This window comes from Epinephelus fuscoguttatus, linkage group LG8 (genome assembly GCF_011397635.1).
Source record: "Epinephelus fuscoguttatus linkage group LG8, E.fuscoguttatus.final_Chr_v1".
Taxonomy (NCBI): domain Eukaryota; kingdom Metazoa; phylum Chordata; class Actinopteri; order Perciformes; family Serranidae; genus Epinephelus; species Epinephelus fuscoguttatus.
The window spans coordinates 17,343,657-17,359,900 of record NC_064759.1 but is presented as its reverse complement, the minus strand read 5'-3'; the positions used below and the strand labels follow the sequence as shown (position 1 = coordinate 17,359,900).

Sequence of the window (16,244 nt, the reverse complement as noted above, 5' to 3'; positions counted from 1 at the left end):
AGAGGAAAAGAGTAGAACGCCGAAAGAAGGGAAGGAAAGCATCATGCCATAATCATCTGAATATTAGGGAAAATTGGACACGGGAAAGGCGAAAATTGGATATGGGAAAGATTTCTGAGGAGCAGAGGAAAGCCTGAATGCATCAAATGTGAAAACAATGGCCGGTATCAAAACGGATGGAAACAAATGTAGGCCCCTGTGGATAAATCACTGCTGTAAAATATCCTTTAGAGGTTCTAAAAGCCATCGTCCACAGACAAATGACAGGGTCAGAGGTCTTACACAGGGAGCACTATCAGCTGGAACAACACTGCTTATGATGGAGGAGGAGGTATGATGAGAGGCTTCACAAAGGGAAAAGAAAAAAAAAAATTCTATATGCAATGCCGACCACAGGCTCATTCTATATCATACTGTAGTTCTAACAAATTGCCCGAACTTCTGAGTGAGAGACATTTCCTGAGCTCGCCTATTCCCTGAAGCATCCTTTCCACAGCTATCCATTTCCCCCTGGTGCCTCAAGAGAGGAACTACTGCTGTTTCACTGCGGCCTTTCAGGGAGAATTCATCGGCCGACTCATCTGCTCCAAAGCTGATGCAGGCCTCAAACTGTGATGTATCCGGCTATCACGCGCCAGACGATGAGATACACGCACGCTGCACAGAAAGGGTAAACAGTACCACCTTTATTTGTCAGGATGCATTCTCTGCCGCCCTGTGTTTGTGTGCTGCAGCCCCCCCACCCCCACCCCGCTCCACCCCACCTCCTCATCCCCAGATCATATTTGTCCATCTGCCTGCCACGCCGATGGAACATTCCAAAAACGGCTGCTGTGCAATCTATCTCAATTTTCCAAATCTATTAACTTTCTTTGTGTGGCCTGCCTCTCCTCAAGCCCGATCTTTAAAAACCGTGGTTGTTCAACAATTATGATAACTGCAACAGGGGGAATTAGAAAATCCACCCATTCATCTCTCTGCCCCTCCTCCGCACAGACATGACGCGGCTAAATGAAAAATGGACACACTTTAAGAAGTATTGATTCCAGCTTTAAACAAAGGTACAGTCAATATTATTTACTCCTAAATATATCTTTGTTATCTGCGCAGGAGTCGTAGTTACTGCTCTGTCCTCGTAATTGCGGACATAAAAATAATAGACCAATTCCCACCGAATTGACCGAGACAGGTTTGGTTGTGGCCCTTGTCCTAGTGATGCATATCCAGGGTGTAAATGAATGTGTGAGCAAGGTTTTCCTCTGATGACTGCCCTACTAGAGGCAGATATGTATTCCAATCCAAACAGGAAATAAAATGCAAGAGACACAGTGAGATTTGTTTTTAAATTACAATGCATTTCAAAGGTACTCTGCAAAACTAAAAAGGCAATCATCTTCTTTCTATTATTGTTTTTCATGCATTTTATTATAAAAATTGTGTTTTCCTCTTCAAAGAGTTTTGTAATGTATCTAGTTTGGGATTTTTTCGAAGGTGTTTCTTTTGTGAAGCCCCCCTGGGGTTTGTTCTCTCATGAAAAGTTTTTCATTTTTATTTTTTACCATAGTATATTATTTTTTGCATCATGCCAAACTTCTTCCTGGCAAAACAGACCTCTGAGTTTCTTATACTTTGGCGAACACTCTCAGACAAATACAATGAGTACATTAAGTTTAATTTATTGGCAATTTTCAGAATCCAATTTTTCCAAAGCTAAAGAGTAATAAAAGACCTCATATATGTCAGTACCCTTCCTGTTTAACAGTACAATTTTAAAGCTGTATCCTATTAACACGATTCTTAGTATTTGTAATGTAATAACAACAGTGAAAAAGAAATAAATTAAACAGCTGTACAGATTCTTTTGTAAGTGTTAATGGTTGCGCATGAGATGAAAAGCTTAAACATATCTCACACATACATTAGAGTGGATCTTAAAGTCTGTATTAAAAGGGAAAGTTCACCCCATTTTTCCTCTTACCTGTGGTGTTATTTATCTGTCTAGATTGTTTTGATGTGAGTTGCCGATTGCTGGAGATATCAGCCATAGAGATGTCTGCCTTGAATATAATGGAACTAAATGGCGCTCAGCTTGTGGTGCTCAAAATGCCAAAAAAAATTTAAAAAAATTGAAAAACACAACAGCAGTGTCTCTTTTCAGAAATCATGACTTGGTTACTCAAGATAATCCACAGACCTTGTTGTGAGCAGTTTCATGTAGGAACTATTTTCTTTCTACCAAACTACACACACCAACACCCACCATGCAGAAAGAGGCGTGCATCTACTCATTGTGGAGAGGCTCCTGCTCAGAACAATGCAAGATGCTAAAACTGATAGTTTCCTCCTTGGCTGAGCTGTAACATTAGCTAGCTCAGTGGTGCTAGGTGAGCTAGTGGCATGCTTCCTTCTGCGCCGTTATACCATTGGTAGAAAGAAAATAGCTCTGACATGAAACTGCTCACAACAAGGTCTGTGGATTATCGTGACTAACTGGGTCAAGATTTCTGAAGAGAAATTTCTTTTGAATTTTTCAAATGTGTTTGTTTTTTTTTGGCACTCTGAGCACCACAAGCCAAGTGCCATTTGAATCTTGCCACACACCTTGCAGTGATAAAACCTTTACCTGATCTGTCATCGTGCATGCAACTTCAGTGCCCACATTGGTACATGTTTAAATTAATCTTCTGGTCACATGGATCCTTGCAGATGAAGCTCTTCCTACATTCTGTACAACTTAAGCCTTCCCCGTTCAGATAATGGACATTATGGACCATGAGCTACATCAAAGTCTGAAGACTAGCAGTACAATGAGGACAGTCAAGTATTAGAGGACTGATATCTAGAGGACACTTGGCTAACTACACCATAGTGCTAGTCTGATGATACCGGACATGCTGCTGCAGAAAGCCAGTCAGTAGAGGAGACAAGGGGCATTATAGACAAGGGTGAAACTCAGGTGTATCCTACAGTGACAAAGCTGGAGAGAGAAAAGGAGCGCACCAGTGAATAACTTGGTATTAAGTGGCTTTTACAGAATTTAAAGGCAAGTAAGAATTAATGAATATACGGTTAAATACCAGTTAAAAAATACATCTATTTTTCTACACACACACACACACACACACACACACACACACACACACACACACACAAAAACACAACAACCATTAAACATCTTTTATCCATGTGTGGCTAATTTCTTTCAGTTTCATTATAATTTTTGCCCAGTAGACAGATCTAACTACACCGGAAAAATACAATTTTATTCTTAGTAAGAATATGTATACAATTTCAAATCGTTATGCATATTGATGTGCCTGTAAGGAGTTAAGACATTAACTTGCAAATTCAAGCATGTTGGTTTGTCATCTGCAAAACAAACAGCAAAACATATAAACCTCCTCGTGTATAATAGCTATTAACATAATAAAGCAATGATTTTTTTCAATTTGGGTAGAATCTGGCAAAGTTGCTCACCTGTTTGTTTTTTTTTCAGTTGAATCATAAAAACCATGGGATGGTGAAATGATCATGATGAAGTGCTCAAACCCTGAAGAATTGTTCAGCAATTCAGTTCTGATATTTAATACGGTGCAACAACAGGAGCAGAAGGAATTTTCTGACCCTGCTGTAACTTCTATCCCTTGCAACCATAAAATTAATCTTCTTAGTCAAACAATTTTTCAAAAAATTGAGCATATCAGAAAAAAAAATTAAAACACCTGAGTGTTCACAAAATTCACATTGAATCTCAACTGTAAAATAGGGCTGCAACCAATGATTATTTCACTGTCAATTAATGTGCCAATTATTTTCATGATTCATTAACTGCTTGATTTGTCAATAAACTGTCACAAAAATAGTCAAATGCGCCCTGTGTCCACCGACGTCTTTTGACAGTATGTTTTATCCGACCAACAGTCCAAAAATCAAAATCTATTCAGTTTATTATGTATGACGCAGAGGAGCATCAAATTCTCACATTTAAGAAGCATGAAACCAGCAAATGTTTGGCTTTTTTGCACACACAAAAAAAATACTAAACAAATTATTTGATGAACTAAATAGTTGCCAGTTATTTTTTTTTCTGTTGATGTAGTACTTATCGATTGATCAACTAATCGTTGCAGCTCTACTGCAAACACAACTTTGCATTAACCACAACCCAACACCTCTGACTGGCAAACATATTTAGATGAGGTCTTGTGTAATTGTGTATGGTTTAGCGGTGACAAAACAATAGTTGTGGACAAGGGACTTTGGTGAGAGGTAAATGGCCATTGATGGTGACCAACTGTCTGCACAAATTCTCTCTGGTTTCATTTAAGGTCAGCAGCAAGCTTACATATGAGCCTTCTAGCCTTGACAGAGCACATGTACATATGAACGTTTATTGTTTTAGGTTTGTGGAGATTGAATGTTTAATTCAGCAGCAAATAATAAGTAGAAAAATACGCAGAAATTGCTCATTTACTTGTCAGCGTTTGGTCTTTCAACTTTGATCTGATTTGGTGAAGGCACAGTGATCAACATGCTGTTCAAAATGTAGTTACTGGTATCAAATAGTTTAGGATTTTTTTTAAACAAAGAAGACAACCATGTGAGTTTAAATAATCAATTAAAATTGTCAAAACAGTTTCAGTCCTCTGGTCCAAGCAAGAAATTCCTATGGTAATGACTACAAAAATAAGCTTTAACAAACTCTTCAGTGACACATCCAGCTGCAGTGTGGAGGATTAGTAAAAGATCACATATAAGGTGGCTTACTTGTGCTGCTTTTCTCTGCCTCAGCTGGTGGCGTCTCCTCATAGTGTCCAGTTAAGCGTGGCTCAGTCACTCCCTTAACAAATGCCTCCAGGCCTTCAAAGTCCCAATTCCCAAACTTTGTTACATGGCAGATTTCATGTGTCTCAGGGTCTGCCGGCTCCTCTTCGACTTGTTTACAGTTAAAATCATTCCAGCTCATGCTCTCATGCTCTGCTGTTCATTTTTCTTCTCTTCTTTGTGCTGAGCAACATTTAGGGCGTCCTCGTCCTCTTTTTGCACACCTGATCATTTTTTTTTTTTAAATCAGGAACAATTTATTTTGCTTTTCAGGGGATATTTTTTCACAGTAATGCTTTTGTTTTAGGGCGTCCTCTTTTTGGTAGTGTGACTTTTGGGACAGTTAATTATAGTTTGTACAGTTTTGTTTGTGGGCCGACCAGATGACTTGGGAAAACAGATCATTCTGATGGCCAAAGACAGTTTTTCTTCATCCCCTGGTTGGGTTTCAGTCTTTTTAGGACAAATGAGTGGATCTTCATCTCACCTACCTCGAGACCTCTGTCCTCTGTGTTTGCGGTCGTCTGAGGATGCTGAAGTTCCATCTTGGTGGACTGTTTCATTTTACCAGCTGCGTTCCTCGCCAGCCTAGAGGAAATGTATTGACCTGCAGATACAGAGAGCAGAAGCCAATGAATGCTTGCCAAAACATTTTCTACTTCGCAAAAATGAACATGAGGTAATTAGCATTTAATTTTACCATTTTCTGGATTAATTTACACGAAATTAAGCAGCAATTTTTAGTACATCAATTAAGCAATGACTTGAACTACATATTATCTGTCGCTGTAATGTCATAACTAAATAATTTATATTTCTGGCAATGTTGGACTGAAATTTCTTACAAACACACTGAAGCTGTTATCAGCACTTATCAGCAGTTGAATTTTTTTTTTTAATGGAATAAAAATCATGCTGTTCTAAAGGGACAATTCATCCCTAAATCAAAAACACATATTTTCACTCTTAACCGTGTTATTTATCAATCTACATTATTTAAGTGAGTTGCCGAGGGTTGATATATCAACCATAGAAATGTCTGCCTTGTGTTGAATATAATGTAGGGCAAAATATAAAATTATATGATTTTGATTTTGGGGTGAACTGCCCCTTTAAACTGGACTGCTATGTTTTAAGGTCCATCTCCTCTTTGAAGTACTTTGGATAAACTGCCTTAATGCCACAGGAGCTCTCTGTATCTGAGGTTTTATCTTTATCTTCATCCTGTAGGCATGATTAAGAGTCACTATTGCTGAGATCATTTTATTGTTTCCACAAGATGAGACGTCATCGTGCATGCAGTTATGAAGGCCACTCTCTCATAAGTGTGAATTAAATGTATTACTATGTAATCAAAATGTGTCACATCCCGTCAAATCGTTTTAAATACAAAGGGGAGGTTATTGATTATATGACAAACGGCAGAGGCCAATTCACAGTAAATGTGTGATGCATGACACGTGCTATGGCATACAATGATAACCTTAGACTTGTTTGTCATTTAGGTATGTAAATTATTCACACACCAGCCCCTTTATTAGGTACATCTATTAAACTGCCCCTTAACGCAAATAGCTTATCAGACAATCACGCGGCAGCAATTCAATACATTTAGGCATGTAGACATGGTCAAGATGATCTGCTGAAGTTCAAACTGAGCATCACAATGGGGAAGAAAGGTGATTTAAGTGACTTTGAACGTGGCATGGTTGTTGGTGCTAGGTCTGAGTATTTCAGAAAATTCTGATGTACTGGGATTTTCACACATAACCATCTCTAGGGTTTACAGAGGATGGTCCGAAAAAGAGAAAATATCCAGTGAGCTTGTTGATGCCAGAGGACAGAGGAAAATGGCCAGACTGGTTCAAGATGCTAGAAAGGCAACAGTAACTCAAATAACCACTGGTTACAACCAAGGTCTGCAGAAGACCATCTCTGAACCAACAACACGTCCAACCTTGAAGCAGATGGGCTACAGCAGCAGAGGACCACCCCAGGTGCTACTCCTGTCAGCTAACAACAGGAAACTGAGGCTACAATTCACACAGGCTCACCAGAATTGGACAATAGAAGGTTGGAAAACATTGCCTGGTCTGATGAGTCTCGATTTCTGCTGTGATATTCAGATGGTAGGGTCAGAATCAGGCGTAACAACATGAAAGCATGGATCCATCCTGCCTTGTGTCAACGGTTCAGGCTGGTGGTGGTGGTGTAATGGTGTGGGGGATATTTTCTTGGCACACTTTGGGCCCCTTAGTACCAACTGAGCATGGTTTAAACACCACAGCCTACCTGAGTATTGTTGCTGACCATGACCATCACTTTATGGTTTCTTGAACATGACAACGAGTTCACTGTACTCCAATGGCCTCCACAGTCACCAGATATCAATCCAATAAAGCACCTTTGGGATGTGGTGGAATTGGAGATTCACATCATGGATGTGCAGCAGACAAATCTGCAGCAACTGTGTGATGTCATCATGTCAATATGGACCAAAATCTCTGAGAAATGTTTCCAGCACCTTGTTGAATCTATGCCACAAAGAATTAAGGCAGTTCTGAAGGCAAAAGGGGTCCAACCCGGTACTAGCAAAGTGTACAAGTGGCCAGTGAGAGTATATACCGGTATGTTAATATGTAGTGGTACATTGTTTAAAAATAAGATTCCAGTTTGTATTAAACAGTGTTTAAACGGAAGTATTGTAGATGATATGCTCACTTCATTTCGTTATGAAAGAGTGAACTGTTAAGTCCTAACTGAAACTAATAACGTTAACGTTAATCAGCCGTTCCAATTTGCGGAAGGATATGAAAAAAATTTAACTTACTTACCAATCATGTATGTGGCGTTCCTTTAATTTGGGTTCTTCATTAAGTGTTTTCGGCGTACCTTCACTTTTAAATTGACTTTAAATTTGGCCCCAGAAGGCCGGGTGCCATTTATGGTCGACGTTATACAGCAACGGCGCTATTTAAGCTAGGTTTGTTGTTAGCCGCGCTAGCTTGTGCTTCACTAACGTTAACGTTACTTCACCATCGGTATTAGCGATATATGTCACTTACTAACACTTGCTATGATTCAGTCTGCTTGTGTCCGCTAATTATAAATGTTTAAACGTCTCCAGTGACAAAACTCAGTCGTTTTACTATTAAAAAACTCACAATTTTACGAAAGGTGAATTGTCAACTGATTTGTGGCAATTTTCACCTGTGTGTACTCCGCCGGTAGAAGGATACGCGTGTTTTTTATATACCCGTCTGCCCCTCGCGGGCGGAGATTCTACGTTAACCGCAGTACTGTTCAAAATGTGTGATCCGCCCACCCGGGATACACCGTTCATTGCATCAACGCTCAATTTACTACAGTGTAAACAAATAGGGCAGCATGTAAAATCTTAAAGATTTAGGATGAGTTGTACCAACAATGATTAATTTAATCTAAGATTAGCTCTAATAAGAGTTTGGTAAAACTAGGTTTAAAATGAGTAAATCCATATTTGAGATTAAGCAGAGCTCAGTTGCACAATTAAAAATTAATGTCAGTTCAGTAAAGACAAGTTTATTTATTCAACCCTTTAAAACCTAAGAAAACTTGCCTAATTACTTTCAAGGACACGAGAAAAAGGCAATTGGCAACTTTACAAGAAATGATCCAAAACTTAGCAAGAAATTAGTAAAAGTTCCATCCATCCTTGTGGACCCCGAAGTGTTCTCAGGCCAGATAAGAAATTCAGTCCCTCCAGCATGTTCTGGGTTGGCCCCGGGGCCTTCTACCAGTGGGATGGCCCAGAACACCTCCAACGGGAGGCGCCCAGGAGACATCCTGATCAGATGCCCGAACCACCTCAACTGACCCCTTTCAACGCTAAAGAGCAGCAACTCTACCCCAAGCTCCCTCCAGATGTCCAAGCTCCTTACCCTATCTCTAAGGCTGTGCCCAGGCACCCCATGGAGAAAACCAGCCCATTTTCCATAATTTTCTAATATGGAATGGGCCAATTACCACCCAATTTATCTCAAGTGGGCCAGACCAGTAAAACCAGCGCATAATAACCTATAAATAACACCTCCAAGTGTTTCACTTTCTTTTGGCGTAGAGCAGTACAAGTACATTCTGAAAACCTTAGTCCATTTACAAAACAGATGATTAACACCCTGAGATTTCTTTAAGACTGTATTCTGGTAAAAGTGAAAAACCTTTGAAGCAGCATGTTACATGAAGTACACTCCTCACTGTTTAACTCCTGAAACCTGGAACCTCTTGGCATTCACAAATGCAGCAATATTAGATGTGCAAAGTCATCCAGTGGGCTGGTTCTGGCCCGCAGGCCATGTGTTTGACACCCCTGAAGTATAATGTAATTATACTTTGTGATGACTTTCACAAGTAGAGTAAATAAATCCTCAAATGACTCTTTTCTAGGGCTTATTTTTGGCTTTACTTGATAGGACAGTCTGGGTGTGAAGGGGGAGGGGGGGGGGGGGGTGATATGCAACAAGGGGCGGGCTGCAGGCTGGAATTGAGCCTGTGGCCCCTGCAGCAAGGGCACTGCCTTCATATATGGGGCGTCTGCTCTACCCCTAAGCCATCAGGCGCCCTCAAATGGCTGTTTTCACACAAGTCCCCAATTCAAAGTTTTACCCTTCAATGTTACCCAGCTAAATATAGCAATGCTCCTCTTAAGAGCTGCCCCAGATCTATCTTTGAAACAAAAACACCTATATGAGTCAGTAATAGTTTAGTTTTTACTTCTTTTTTGTATTATTACAAGCCAATTCTCCAATTTTCAGTTTCTGTTGAAAGTCACCATCCTTTTTCGTGGGCATTTAAAGGTCTAGTGTATAGGATTTAGTGGCATCTAGTGGTGAGGTTGCAAATTGCAACCAATTTCTCACTTGAGCCTAGCATGTAGGACAGCTACAGTGGCTGATGTGAAAATGCAAATGGCCCTTTGTAGAGCCGGAGTTCAGTTTGTTTGTTCTGGGATACTGTAGAAACAACGTGGCGTGCTTCATGATAGAGGACACACTCTGTATGTAGATATAAACCTCTCATCTTAAGGTAACAAACGCTCAACAATTCTTAGTTTCAGGTTATATTTCTGCCACTATATCCCCCTAAATCGTTCACACTGGACCTTTAACACTTGCAAACAAATAAATGCAAATAATTTGGCCTCTCACAATGACTTAACACACAGTAGCTTCACACACACAGTGTTCATGCACTCAGCGTATAATTTATTACATTTTTACAAATAATACAGCACTGACCTGTGGAGGGGGGAAAAAATTCATTATCTGTAAGTTTGCTCAACTGTGCCTCACAACATACCCTCAAGTGTCCATTATAATAGTGTTCTGCCACCAGTTTAGACCTACCCTGCACAAAAATCATACAAGGCCCGGGATAGTGCTTAAAAAAGAGTTTCATGCAATAACAAACTCGTCATGTGTTCAATTCACTTTTCATAAGTTAAAACAGTCATCTGAGTCAAGAGTGTTACAGAAAGTTCATATAAATAGTCATATATATATATATATATATATATAGATATGAGTTTTGACTTAAACACATTCATGAAAAAACTAGTAGAAGCCTGGATGCAGCTTCTATAGTTACCGCTTCACGTCAGCCTAGCTTATTTACAGTCCTCTCATGAAAAGCTCAGCGACATTTAGCCACGTGCCCAGAAAGATGGTGAGAGCGAGCAAACCTGCGAAGGCAGTTGGGGCAGGAATATGGCTTCTCACCCGTGTGAGTTAACATGTGAGTTTTTAAATGGCCTGACAAGCGAAAGCTTTTCCCACATTCTTGACATGTGTAGGGACGCAGGTTAGTGTGACTCCTCCTGTGCTTGCCCAGATCACCAGAGGAGGTGTAACGATTGTGGCAGTCTGGACATTCAAAGGGCTTTTCCCCAGAGTGTATCCTCTTATGCTTCACCAGGTCGCCAGACTGAGTGAAGCTCTTGTCACATTCAGTGCATTTGTAGGGTCTCTCACCAGTGTGGGTGCGTTGGTGGTTTCGCAGATGTGCAAGACGAATGAACCTGTTGCCGCAGACTGTGCAGTGGTAAGGCCTTTCTCCGGTGTGTGTCCGCAAGTGTATTTTTAAAGCCCCGAGATCTCCGATCTTCAGCCCACAGTCCCCACACTGGTGAGCTTTGTCAGTGTTGTGGACTTTGGAGTGAACCCTCAGGTTTCTTGAGGTGTTAAAGCTCTTCCCGCACACATTGCAGTGGTAGGGTTTCTCACTGGAGTGCGTCCTCACGTGGAGATCCAGACTTGACTTGAACCCAAACTCCTTTCCACACTCAGAGCAAGAATATTCCTTCTTGCCGGAGTGTGTGGTTAAGTGGCACTTGAGGTGGTGCGATCTTAAAAAGGCCTTGCCACAAATCTGACATTTGTATGGCTTCTCCCCCGTGTGTATTTTCATGTGCTGCCGCCAACCGCTGCGCTCCACAAACCTCCTGCCACAGTCCTTGCAGACAAACGGCCGGTCACCTGTGTGGGTGCGCATGTGATCCTCCAGGCTTTGAGGTGTGCCCATCTTCTTGCCACACTCTTGACACTGCACACCAGTGTCCAGACAGATGGGCTTATCCTCAGATTCCGTGCTGTGCGGTTCATGACACAGATGAGGCCCTTGCCCCCAGGTAGCTTTGAAACTCTTCCCACAGTCGGCACAGCTGAGATGCCCTCCTCTGGTAGACACTGACATGTTGTGCCAGCGCTGACAGTGATTCTTCAGATTCTTCAGGTACTGGAAGCTGCGTGCACATGTTGGACAGGGGTGAAGTCTGCGGGGAGGCGCAGAAGGGTGGACTTCACGAACATGGACCCTAAGGTGTACTTTAGAGTTAAAGGTGCTGCTGCAGACAGTGCAGGTGTGTTTAGGGATGAGGTTTAGTGTGCGGCTTGAGAGGCAACTTTTCAGCTTGGCAAGATACTGTTTCTGATGGACCCACTTGACATGCTTCTCCAAGAAGTCCAAGTCAGTGAAGGAGACAGTGCAGTGAGGACATGGATAGAAGTCAGATGACGACTCTAAGTAGGAGAGGAAGATACACACAGTTAGCAGAGTGCATTAAAAGAGGGTGATTGTTATGATTTTACACTTCTTTGTTTCACAGGCAATTTTATTTCGGAGGATATTATCAGCACAAATGTAATATAGTAAGTGTTTTCATTATCCTACAATGAGCTGTTTATATCTACATAGGAAGCGGGTCCTCATCCACAGAGATCACCATGTTGCACCGTCATGGCTTCACAATAGAACAGAATGGACAAACCAACACTGGCTCCAGACAGGGCCATTTACATTTTCACATCGGCCACCATCTCCAACGAGAGCCTCAGAGAAACACTGATTTGTAACATCAACCTGCTTTATTCAGTGCTTTTACTGGTTTAAATCACTGGACCCATTTGTTTTGGAGAAGAGGAGACCTCTGCGGATAATTCGGCTCCCAGTAAAAACCTCCTGAACGTCTGGATCAGAAACAAGGTGAGCACACAATACATTCTTAGAGAAAATAGATGAGCACAGATTGGCAGGCGCTGGACTAACATCCCATCTGCGATGTGCCAAACAGTGTAGTAGAAACACTGATTTGTACAGTTTGATTCACCCCGGACCAGTTACACAAAACACCTTAAGTTTTCTCCTTTAGTATGACACTTAAGGCTTAAATTCTCCTTAGCTGAGGGACTTACACTGTTGCACAGAATCCCATAAAAGGTTAACTTAGTCGGGGAAAACCGTTAACTAATTTACTGCATTGAAAAAGATTTTACAGCGATAAAAGTTTCCATGGAGATTGCTTGTTTGTTTGGGACTCACACTTGTGATGCCTGTTATTGTCTCACAAAGTTGGCTTTGGTAGTAAAAAAAAAATGTCAGAAGAAAAGAAGATAAGAAAACCAAATTGGTCAGAGGAGGAAACGATAACAAGCCTGGAGGAATACAATCATAGAAAGCACAAACTACAAAATAAATTTGATCCCCAAATACCAGAAAACAGTAGGAAGAAATTACAATGAAAATGAATTCAGTCAAATCTATAGTGTAAAATCAAAAGTGTATCCATCAGGTTCTCGTGGGTGCAGAAAACGCGTCTCAGGGTGTATTAGTTTTTTACATTTATCACTATAAACTCGGTCATGTTGCAGTTAAGATAGAGTCAGAAGTACCTTAGGTTGGGGTTTTTTACCCTGCTTCGGTTGTTAAGGTCTTTTGTGCAATGGTCTAGGGATCCCTTACATATAAGACCAAGACAAGGAGAAAATAATACATATTTACGTGAACATTTTAAGGAAGCCTTAAGGAGAAGACTTAAGGGTGTTTTGTGCAACCAATTTTATTACGAGGAAACCTTAACTAGGACTTTAATGGACATGTTTGTTTTTTGTTTCGTGCAACCAGCCCCTGGTCTGTTTGTTTTGGAAATCAAGAGACCTCTGCGAATAAATCTGCTCCAGGTTAAAACCTCCTGAGCAATGACCACTGAAAGAGTTGCAACCAGGAGTTTCAGCTGGTTGCAATCTGTAATCCTCACCACTAGATGCCACCAAATGCCCTGAAATCTTACACACCTTGCTTTCAGTTTGCAGTTGGAGAACTGTCAAATGGCTATCTGTGGAGTTCTAGCACACATAAATGATATGCTTTTTAAAGCTAAAATTGGCTTCATCTAATACCCTGCCATTGTATTACGGTAATGAAAAAGAACCCTTACTAGCAAATAATACACCTTAGGACTGTGTGTTTGTCATAAACTCCTACCTGTGCAGAGCTCCTCTCCTTCTCCATAATCCTCCTGGATGTTGTCTGTCTCCTCCTCCTCCTCTTTACTGTCTCCCTCCTCTTTAATCCACGACTCTGACTCCTCCTTGACAGCAGCTTCAGTGAAATCATACTCTGACTGATGGTCAGAGTCACACTCGTCCTTAATGAGTCCCTGTTGATGGTGAACATCTGACCTGCACGCCAAAGTGTCCGGCTTAGTGTCTAAACAGCTTAATGAGCCTCCATTGTGCTCCTCACTAATCTCCTGTGCGTGAGGTTCCTCCTTGATCTGGATGTTGAGACCACCTCCGTTGGTGTGCACCTCACATGAGCCTTCCTCCTCTCCACCCTCCAGCTCTGAGTCATACTCAGTTTTAACTTTGACCACATCGCGTTGATTCGCTCCTCTCTTTGCTTTGTTGAGCAAAGACTTGGCAGATTTCATCTTCATGTTGTCACCATTAGGATGTCGGTGTGTAGTAAGCTGTGGACCAGAGGGAAACACATAGAGGTGAATGAAGGCAAAGACAGCTACGTACAAGGCAATGCAGGCGATATAAAACCAAAACCAAGCATCAGACGTCTCCACTGCGGTCATCTTCCTGTTACTGACCGTTAGCATCAGAGCTAACGCTACACTAACGCCAGCATTAGCTTAGCAGCAGTGCTAACACAGTCAATCTTTAACCGTTGTAACGTTAGCTTAGCAGCTGTCAGCGTCATTCATCCTTTGTCTGCTATGAAGAAAAGACTCACCTGTGAAAATCACGCAATTCAGCTGTTTTTAAATATTAACGCTAGCGTTTACTGACCGTCTACATCACTGAGTGGTGATAATAACACAGGAAAAGCAGCACACTTCCTTTAGCTCTGACCAACCAGCTCAGATCACTGGTGTCCAGGTTACAGCCCACAGTCTCATTAAAGTGACAGCAACCTGAACTTTCGTTTAGGGGCCATTTTTAATTTCTCCGAGCTATTTGGGATCAGTAGGACCCGATAAGTATAAAAAAAAACTAAAAACTGTCACTGACAAATAAGTCCTGATGTCTTCAATCGAGACAACAATAAAGCCCCAGTGTCTTCAAACGAGATGACAATAAAGTCCAAATGTCTTCAACCAAGACAATAAAGTCCAAATGCCCTCAAACAAGATGACAATAAGGTTCCAGTGTCTTGAAACAAGACAACAATCAAGTCCCAATGTCCTCAAACGAGACGATAATAAAGTCCCAATGTCCTCAAATGAAACAACAATAAAGTACCAATGTCATCAAACCAGACGACAATCAAGTCCAAATGTCCCCAAAAGGGGTGATAATAAAGTCCCAATGTCCTAAAATGAGATGACAATAAAGTCCAAATGTCCTGAAACAAGACGGCAATAAAGTCCCAATGTCCTAAAATGAGATGATAATAAAGTCCCAATGTCCTCAAACAAGATGATGCTTAAGTCCCAATGTCCTCAGACGAGTGCTTTCTAATTAACAGTGTCTTAGCTTGTTACTGTTGTTGCCATATCAAACTACAAAAATTATAAATTACAAATAAACAAGTTTCAACCATCAAATGTGATCAGCTTTTGTACCTTGTCCACTTTTGTGTCGGGATCGGCTGCAGACTGGCTTCGCAGAGTTAGCTGCCATCTTGTTTTTACATGGATTAGTGTATTTTGCTCTTACTACCACTAGATGGCACAAAAAGTGTCCACAAACGAGGACAACAGGTCTAAGTTAAAAAGGACGAAGTTTAAGGTCCAGTAAACCCAAATATGACATCCTCATAGGAGGCCACAGGGTCTCAGGAGATTATCAATATTTTACATTTTATTTTATTGGGAGTAGCTTAATTAAGAACTTTACTTACTCGCCTGCCTATTTGATTGGTAACAATCTGGAAGTATTTCTTGCGACAAGCTAAGCTTTTAATTTCATACGTTTTTTAGAGCTAACTCCACATACACACCTCTGACTTCCTTGAAAGTGGTTGCCAATAATCAATAATAGAGGTCAAATACATTTCCAAACCTCACATGAAATCTACCGCACCAAAATCAACTGGCCTATATTTAGGACAGGCCTTTAATTCCTTTTACACAGAACTGTAGTTCAACGAAGATGGAAATTTTTTAAATTGTTTATTTTAAACCAGCATAAATTTTTACTAAATTTTACTAAAATTAGGCTTCAGGTAAAGTATCAGTTATAAACCACAACACCACTTTATCAGGTTAAAAAAATACTTACAACTTGGATTCATTTTTATGAAAAACCTGTTTCATTTTTTCTTAAGAACTGTGAATACTTTACAAGGTCATCGAGGAATGGACATATAATTTGAGGTTGCCAACAACCCGTTTTTAAAGATCCGATGAACTTCTATTAGAAAAAAAGCTGCTTGGCAACCAAACCAGGGGGGAGCCTATCCCAGCTGACACTGGGCGAGAGGCGGGGTCCACCCTGGACAGTTCAACAGACTATCACAGATCTAACATACAGAGACAACCATTCACACCTACAGGGAATTTTTAGAGTCGCCAGTCAACCTAGCCTGCATGTCTTTGGATTGTGGGAGGAAGCCGGAGTGACTGACACAAGGAGAACATGCAAACTCCACACAGA

The 16,244-nt window shown here is 41.0% G+C and overlaps 1 protein-coding gene across 1 annotated transcript; it reads right to left on the bottom strand.

Annotated features, from left to right (window-relative positions):
• Positions 1-10,052: 10,052 nt before the first annotated feature.
• LOC125893854 (zinc finger protein 572) lies at positions 10,053-15,272 on the bottom strand. The gene is made up of 3 exons (XM_049584791.1): positions 15,212-15,272; positions 13,621-14,107; positions 10,053-11,879 (listed from the first exon to the last, which is right to left on the bottom strand). The coding sequence occupies exons 2-3, from the start codon at positions 14,072-14,074 to the stop codon at positions 10,495-10,497; spliced, it is 1,839 nt and encodes a 612-aa protein (XP_049440748.1). The 5' UTR covers positions 14,075-14,107; positions 15,212-15,272; the 3' UTR covers positions 10,053-10,494.
• Between the last annotated feature and the right edge of the window lie 972 nt (positions 15,273-16,244).